General features: G+C 35.7%; 1 protein-coding gene across 1 annotated transcript in view; it reads right to left on the bottom strand.

Annotated features, from left to right (window-relative positions):
• Positions 1 to 6,925: 6,925 nt before the first annotated feature.
• The window catches only part of LOC110445750 (RING1 and YY1-binding protein-like), a 52,991-nt gene continuing 50,403 nt past the window's right edge, over positions 6,926 to 9,513 (bottom strand). Inside the window, exon 4 of the mRNA XM_021490522.1 lies at positions 6,926 to 7,975. Coding sequence (XP_021346197.1) covers positions 7,744 to 7,975 — 232 coding nt within the window. The 3' untranslated portion in view covers positions 6,926 to 7,743. The remainder of the gene's footprint in view (positions 7,976 to 9,513) is intronic.

Genomic DNA, 9,513 nt, shown 5'->3' with positions numbered 1-9,513 from the left:
TTGACCCCTGTGACCTTGAATATGGGTGAAGGTCATTCATTAGAACAAACTTTTAAGCCCTTCATCTCAGCTAGCTACTGGCCAAATATCACCCTGGGCATTTTGGTTATTCAGAAGAAGTTGTTTCAAGATTTAAACATATTTGACCGCTGTGACCCTGAATATGGGTGAAGGTCATTCATTTGAACAAACTTTGTAGCCCTTCATCCCAGCATGCTACTGGCCAAATATCATCACCCTGTGCATTTTGGTTATTTAGAAGAGGTTGTTTAAAGTTTTTGTCATATTTGACCCCTGTGACCTTGAATATGGGTGAAGGTCATTCATTTGAACAAACTTTGTAGCACTTCATCTCAGCATGCTACTGGCCAAATATCATCACCCTGAGCATTTTGGTTATTCAAAAGAAGTTGTTTAAAGGTTTTTTAATACAATTGACCCATGTGACCTTGAATATAATTGAAGGTCATTCATTTGAACAAACTTGGGAGCCCTTCACCTAAGCATGCTACTGGCCAAATATCAACTCCCTGGGCATTTTGGTTATTGAGAAGAAGATGTTTAAAGTTTTTGACATATTTGACCCCTGTGACCTTGAAAATAGTTGAAGGTCATTAATTTTAACAAACTTTGTAGCCCTTCATCCAAGTTTGCTTCTGGCCAAATATCGACACCCTAGGCCGGACGGACCGACGGACGGACGGACGGACGCCGTGCCACGGCATAAGCTCACTTGGCACTTCGTGCCAGGTGAGCTAAAAATTGGACAATGCAAAAAAATCTCTCGAGGAATGTAATACATCATATGAATAAACTTCATTTTTTTATTTGTCTAAACTGAGCCTTGTATAACAATATCATAGCTGACACGGTCTACATTTCTGTGAACCTGTGTAATCTAAAACCTGGATGTTTAGTTTACACAGGATTTTTGTTCACAATGCAACATCCCACTGTCAAAATCCAAATAATGTAACAGTGAAAATATTGGTAAAGTTCCAACTTTTATTGTGTACCAGTCAACAGAGATGGTCTAATACAAGCTTAAGGTTTCCTCTAACTCGTCACCAAATCTTAGATATTGCTATTTTGTATAGAGTAGCAAGTTTACCACAAATCCCATGCATCCCCCAGGAAATGAGTTTGTTACAGGCAGTGATAAGTCTACAAATAGTTTTTAAAAGTCTTTTCCAACTGTGTTATAAAAACTAGGACTCCCACTCTGTTAAATTTCTGGAAATACAGAAATTCTGCGAGTCCAATAAAAATCACTGTATCGGCCAAATTTGTTACAGATGTGGAGGAGACAATTGTGACCGCATTAATCAACACGCCTCTGTTCACCTATCAACCAAGAGAGTTCGCAAACTGCATGTTAAATGAAATTGTAATACAATACAATACTGTTTAAACCCACATCAGTCAAGCATGACTACTAGCTGCTATCACTGTGCCAGTTTTAAGTTATAAATTGCAATGTGATCTGTAATTATTGACAGCTCATCATCTTTAAAGTTGCAAGCCGACATACATATCTGAAGCTGTTTGATCTTGAACTCTGAACTTTAATGTAAATACCCTATAATCAGACCCAGTTTTTGTGCATTTGCAATAATTTGGAGGCTGCTCTAGTTTTGTAATAACAGTTTTGTAATAACAATATAGGGCGGGACATTAAAATAACCTTGCAAAGGGTCATCAATTGTCAGCATATACAATGACAGAACAGTGCAGGTGGAGTGGAGACTTCGGCCTGATAACCTACATAAATACACATCTGAAACAAACATGACAAAAACATAAGTTTTGAAGTATGTTTATCTGTTTTCTGTATTAGCCACATTTGTAGCTACAAACTTGTTCAGCAAACACTACATCTTTTGACTCATAGTTTCACGTTTTAAAAAAAATCCATATCTTTCTCCAACATCATACGAACATGTTATATGTATAAAAACATACCTTATAGAACTGGGGTCCTATACACGTTGGTAGCTTAAAAAAACACAGCTTAATAGTTGTATAATTAGTTACGTCAATTTTGCAGACAAAGGACGTTGCTTAATACATGGCAATTTATGTTCAAGCATTGATGAAACAAGCTATTTCATATCCTGCAATTCCCGCAGATGTTCAGGAGCTGTAGAACACCACTTTCCAGGCTGCACAGCAGGAAAGGAGACACATTGCTTCCTCCTAAGACACTCCTAGAGTATAGCGAGGTATTTTTTTATCGTACAATGATGATGCAAGTACACTTCATCCCAACATAAACAAAGGTTCTTATTTGCATAAATTGTAGTCCACTTCCCTGTTATATTGAGGGATGAGTCACGGTGAGAGGTGACAGCTTCACACCTAGAGTTCCGTCACCGATACCTGTCCTTAACGAAGGGTAAGGTCACTATCAAACAGAGTCTACTGAAAGTTTCAAAGTTTCCTTTGATCAATTTGTCCTAGGTGTTTCCCTATATTAGATATAAAACCAGGAACAAATGACATTAATTTCCACAGACCAGCATCATCAGTCAGACAGATAATTACATGTTCACATTCACTTAAATCTAGAAAAACTTTAAATTTCTTCATCAAATATAAAGTCCATCAGAAATTTAGAGTCAGTTCAACAATCAATACATGGCTTATTTTAATTCATGGTGTATTCATGAAACTTAAAGCTAAAATAATAAAAAGAATGTGTTTTACACAACAGAGGTCTGATCCCCTCTCTCTCTACTGCAGTTAGTGGAAGTATCGACAGTTAACATAACCACAAACACAGTCAATCACAATCACAGAGTCATATTAAATATAACAAGAGTTTAAAGTTTATCTCAATTGTTTGGTCTCTCAATGTGACAAAGCATCTTTATATTTTTTATATTTAACTTAAGTCCCCCTCCCCCCGTTTGCTGTAATACAAAGTCCATGATAAAACTATACCAAACATGAATTTCCTAAAACCTCATTATTGTTAATGCTGTGATCTTTGATTCTTATCATCGTCATAATATCATGTCAATTTATCAATTTTGAATGCAAATTTTACGACAGATTTGTTTGTTTTTTCGAAAAGGATGATCAGAAACCTGGCCCCAGTTACTCAAAGGTTAGTTAACTTAAACTAGTGGCTACTGAAAAATTCAAATTGTTGCCACTTAAATACAGGGGCTTTCAAATCGAAATCAATCCTCAAAACTCATCAATCTTTTTTGTCTCGACCAGTCTATAGCAGTGATGTGATATCAACAGTCCTTGATTTTTTTCATATTTGAATTTTAAAATTTTCACCAAACCACTGGTTGACTATCAACCAACATCGAGCAACTGAGACTAGGAAGCTATTTAACCATTTATCAAACCACAGGAGCTCGAGATATAACAGAAGTTAAGTTACCAGTAAGCCATTGACATGACAGTATCTAGTCCTTACGCTCTAACCCCTTTCAGGAAATTTATAAACCTATAAAATTATCAAAGAAAAAAATCCAGAGAAAGGCAAAGTTTTTGTGCTTTTAAACTAAGCTCCATCATAATATGTTAAATGACGTTATTTAAAAGATAGATAAACTTTCAGTAGCTATGTACAACATTTAAAATACAATTACTTTCAAAATTGTATAAACACAGGTTTTATTATAACGTGTGGTGTTCACACAGGATTTATGGAGGCAAATAAAACATCTTGTATAACAAAACTTTGTTACTTTTAAGTGTACAGTTGCAATAATTTCACAAGTAATTACTGAGGTCACATAAAAGACAAACAAATTTTGTTTGATAGCAAAAATTTATAATGAATTCCAACTTGCATAAAGAGTGTCATGCTGATTTTCATTTCTCCGTAACCTAATTAAGGATCCTATCTATTTCTAACATGAGAACAAGGAACTCCATATACTGCTCCTCCCATTATATAATGACCTGTCAGTAAAATAGACAATTTGTAATTAATGAGCAACAATAATTTTTCATGTCTTTTTTTTTTCAAATTGTGACAGTAGCACATTTTTTTTCATTCTTTAAATGCTTGGGACCATAAAAGCACAAACACAATTATAAAGTACATCACAGTGATAATAAAGTACCGTAAATGTAATGTTCTTCTACAAAAAATCTGTTACTCCCATTTTACTTAAACCCACAGAACAGCATGAGATCCATTGTGATTTTTTTTATTTACAATTCGCATTCAAGATTAAATATTAGAAAATTTTCGTTTACGCAGTAAACTGTAGATTTATGGAACAATCTACGGTCAACTGTTGTGAATTCAAGCACAGTGAAACAATTTGAAAATAAATTAGATGAACACTGGCAAAACCAAGTGCTGAAACACACTTTTAAAGAAACAAGAGGCCCATGGGCCTTAACGGTCACCTGATATATGTATACAGAGAGTTGGTTTTGTTTTTAACACAAACAGAAATATTATTCAAAGTGACAAAAAACATTAAAACCACCTTTATCAATATCTAGCATACAGATTTAAGACTAAAAAGTATTTGAAACTAGCACCTCTGATTCTAAACAAGGAAAATGAAGAAATTTTAGTACACAGACTCCTTTGGGCCCCACCCTACAGCCCTTGGGGGTAGGGCTGGCTCAAAATTTTCATAGTATCAAACTGTCAACTCAGGGTTATAATTCCAATCAAGTTATTAACATGTAATATTCAAAGTATCATTTGCCATTATAAACAGTAATAAATTTTGCACCTTAAGACCCTTCCATCTATGAAGAGTGTTTGATTTTACCATATCTGGGTCTTGTCTTGAGAAGATTTTTGAAATATCAGTCAATTCAACCCTTTTTCGCCCCACCCATCAGCCCCTGGGGTTCAGTCAGGGCTCATATGTGCATACCATCAAACTGCTACTCAATACTGATAATGCTAACCTAAATTAATTTTACTTCCAATGGAAATTAAACAAATATTGGTCAAAAATGTGATTTCCCTTTATAAACTATAGTAAAGTTTACCCCTTCCCCAGGGGGAAATGTGAGAACCCAGGGTCAAGAAATTCACAATTTTGGTAAAGCACCTTAATACCCTTCCATCTATGAAGAGTATTTGATTCTACCATATCTGGGTCTTGAGGAGAAGATTTTTGAAATTTTAGTCAATTTGATCCATTTTGCCCCCCCCCCTCAGGCCCCTGGGGGCTGGGGACCAAACCGGCCACTCTTTTTGTTGACCTTTGGTCATGGAAGGTTTCTGCAAAATTTCATTGAAATTGGTTCAGGGGTTTTGGAGAAGAAGTCGAAAATGTAATTGTTTACGGACGCACGACGGACGACGGATGCCGCCTGACAAAAGGCGATCGCAATAGGTCAGTTGAGACTTTGTCTCAGGGGACCTAAAAAAAAATGAAATCTAAACGTTGCAACTTTTGCAGTATGTTGTAACTGTGTTTTTATTTTTATTTTAGAGCTGACTGTCAAAGGATTGTAAAATCCTAATTTTGTCAGAATAAATCTGTGTCATATTGCTAGTTGGGTATGCTGAATTCCATGCAGGAATTCCATGCAGGAATTATTCACAATGAGAAATTAAAAGTCTGAAAACCTTGCTCCAAATGAAGTTTTGTGTTTAACCTAAATAATAAAACAGTTATTTTCTCTGACTTCGTCATTTTTGCCCAATGGTTTATTTTTAGATTATTTCATTTTACTTTGGTGCTAACGGAGAAACAAAACCTCAAACTCATGATGATCAGTAGTAATTTATATTCATTCTAACAAGTTCACTCTGAAGTAGAACCTACTTGAAGCTGTCAGGTTATACTTTAGAATTAATATCAATTGTAATTCATCATCTTTGTTGGATGTTCTCTATGTTAAAATAACTGCTTGCCAAGATAAACTTGCTCCCCCCAAAAAAACTGCAGAAATGTTTTACCCACAAATGAGATCATGTTAGCAGAAATAAATACACTGAAAGAAATCTTAAACCACAAAACGATTTTTAGTTTCTTACAGTTATGTTCTTCATAAGTGTAATCATAAATGTATCAATAATGTGATTAAAACATTATCATTTATTATCTTTAAGACTTTGTAATCACAACGTACTGACAAAATTTACTGACAGTGGATGTCCTACCGCTACATCATAACAAGTTAAACAAGAGATCCCAGAGGGATCTTGGCGCCCACCATTGTATCATCTTCCTAAGTTCTTTGTCAGTTCGATCTTTTCTCTTCTTTTCTCTAATCTGGGTTTGATCGAGTCATGTTAACAGTAAATGCACCTTGAGGTAACTTTTGATCTAAACCTAATACTGCTGTGTATAAAAGACAACCTTGAAAGTGAGTTTGTCATTTCACATATTTACTAGTACAGTACTTAATGTGAAAGAAATAGAATCAATCATTGCAATAAGAGAAAGATCTTTTGAGTTCTTCCTTTAGCCATTTCGTTTTTATGATCAGTCTCAAAATATATCATGCACAACGAGGCATCAAGGGGAACCTACATATCAAATTTGAGAAAGATCCCTCGAATTATTCCTGAGAAATAGTACTAACAAACCTTTGATGTCAAAAATCGAAGCCTGTCTGCCATTTTGTTTATCTGATCAGTCTCAAAAGTTAATATGCACAACTAAGGACCAAGGGTAACCTACATATAAGATTTGAGAAAGATCCCTCCACTACTTATTGAGACACAGCGATAACAAACATTCACTTTCAAAATCCAAGATGGCCACCTGTCGGACATTTTGCTTATCTGATCAGTCTCAAAATTAAGCAAGCACAACTACAGACATAGGGGAGCCTACATAACAATTTTGGAAAAGATCCTTCCAGTACTTTCTAAGAAATAGTGATGACAAACCTTTAATGTCAAAATCAAAGATGGCTGCCCGTCGGCCATGTTGTTTATCTTATCAGTTGCAAAAGTTGCCCTGCACAACTAAGTAACAAGGGGAACATACATATCAAAGTTGAGAAAGATCCCTGTCGTACCTCCTGAGAAATAGCGATAACAAACCTTCAGTAACAATAGCCAAGATGGCTGCCTCTCGGCCATGTTGTTTATCTGATCAGTCTCAAAAGTTTCCCTGCACAACTAAGTAACAAGGGGAACATACATATAAAATTTGAGAAATAGCGATAACAAGAAATGTTTAAGGACGGACCACGGACGGACCACGGACAGACCACGGACGCAGGGCGATTTGTATACCCCATCATCAGATGATGGTGGGCTAAAAAAGCTTTGATATGTTATTCCGCCATTTTAAATCAAACTTGTGTCATTTAGTTACACAGTGATAAGGAAAACTCTAGAAATTACCCGAATGTTGAAAGTAAAAGCTTAACTCTGGAAATTACCCGAATGTTGACAGTAAAAACAAAATGAACCTCATTTTGAAGATTCAATAGAATGAAAATACCATAATGAATGTATACACATATATATATATATATCACTATATATGAGCTTGACAAATTTTCCATTACCGCCCACAAACACACATAATTCACTATCCACATGCCATTCACATTAAAGAAGTTTAACATTAGGTCAATAATGTTTTCCCTTTTGAAAATCAAATTTTAAAAGGAATTGCTTCTTTATCCACGAATTTCCACAGCTTTGAGACTGAATGATTTGCAATAATAGGTCAATAACACACATGTAGAATTGCCTGTCCACATGGCACACTAATTTGGGTGGTCCATCTTGACCACTGTGTAGAATGAGAAATGAAGTGACGTCACTAACACCACATGTCAGGTATGGTGGTTGTTTGTGTTCATTGTCACATCCTCCCGTGGGTCGTTACTCACACCTGACGATGAAGAGGAATTGTCAAAGCTATCCAATGTCACATTGCTGGAAGTTTCTGTAGATGTTTTTCGTTCACGTTTGGGCTGATAGTCTGTAATTGTTACCGTAACCGTTCCCACTGTGACAGATATATCCCGTGCACTACTCCGGTCTACATTTCGCAGTCTTGCAGATCTGAAATATGACAAACTCAGTAACTTAGTATAACTTTGGACCGACTTTTCAACAAATGCATAAAAAATATGAATCATATGAATACACAAGCCATTTGGATTGATATGTCTTGCCTATGCCCCGCTTTGACCATCAATGCATATATCCGAGAAACTAAGTTATATACAAAAACTTAATGTTGAGGAAAATGATGACAAAGTCAAAGGACTTTGTTAGAAAAGGCCATACAGTGTACAGTTTACAGAATTGTTTTGGTTCTATTTTTAGTAACACTGACCTTGACCTTGACCAGTGGTTAACTTTGATTTAACATGGGCTGAGAAGTACTATCTAAGATGCATCTATGGTCCAAGTTTGGTTGGTGTAGCACTTATACTTTCAGAGAAACTGACTTAAATGCAAAAAAACTTAATGTTGACGCCGCCGTTGCCAGAAAAGCAACACCTAAATCTTGCCCCGACTTTGTGGCGGTGAGACAAAAAAATAATAATTAATTTTTGTTTTAATACCTGAAATTTAAGCACGAATATTCAATTCAAATATTATATCAAAGTTCTTCCTCTGTTCACAAGCCCGTTCAAACAAGTAATATCATATTTCAAATTGCTCAGAGTATTCAGAATCATAAGCCACCAAATCATCAAGGGCCTAACCAAGTGCCTGGCGGTAATATTATCCCCCATAATCACTAAGCAGAATTAGCCACAGTTATCATTACGTGTTTCAGATTATGGGTAATAAGGCATTACATGTCCCTTATATATGTTATCCTACAAATACCATAACATCAAGCATAAACACAATCAGATATAAACTAAAATATCTCTGCCAATGAGAAACATCGGTGGCCATTTTGGATTAGGGGATTCTGATAATAAGGCCTTTTCCACCAGAGACTATCCATACAACAAGTTAGGAAAGGCCATACAATGTACAGTTTACAGAATTATTTTGGTTATATTTTTAATAACACTGACCTTGAAACTTGACCAGTGGTTAACTTTGATTTCCAAATCCTTGTAGGATATCATCCAATTACCATTTTCAACCAAACTAGATTCAAAGATGATCTCTAGAAGCGAAAGTGCTCCTGGCAGACAAACACTGGTTACTATAGAGCACCTGTTTCTATACAGGGGCTCTTATTACTAATAAGAAATTGGTGTAAAGATATGAACGGCAAGACTTGACGAAAGGTCGTTTAGAGAAACAAGAGGCCCATGGGCCTTAACGGTCACCTGATATATTTATACAGAGAGTTGATTTCGTTTTTAACATGAACAGAAATATTATTCAAAGTGACAAAAAACAATAAAACCACCTTATTCAATATCAAGCATACAGATTTCAGACTAAAAAGGATTTGAAACTAGCACCTCTGATTCTAAACAAGGAAAATGAAGAAATTTTAGCACACTGACTCCCTTGAGCCCCACCCTACAGCCCTTGGGGGTAGGGCTGGCTCAAAATTTTCAAAGTATCAAACTGTCAACTCAAGGTTATAATTCCAATCAAGTTATTAACATGTAATATTCAAA

This window comes from Mizuhopecten yessoensis, unplaced genomic scaffold, assembly GCF_002113885.1.
Source record: "Mizuhopecten yessoensis strain PY_sf001 unplaced genomic scaffold, ASM211388v2 scaffold2345, whole genome shotgun sequence".
NCBI lineage: Eukaryota > Metazoa > Mollusca > Bivalvia > Pectinida > Pectinidae > Mizuhopecten > Mizuhopecten yessoensis.
The sequence above is the reverse complement of the archived record's forward strand: the minus strand, read 5'-3'. Positions and strand labels throughout refer to the sequence as shown.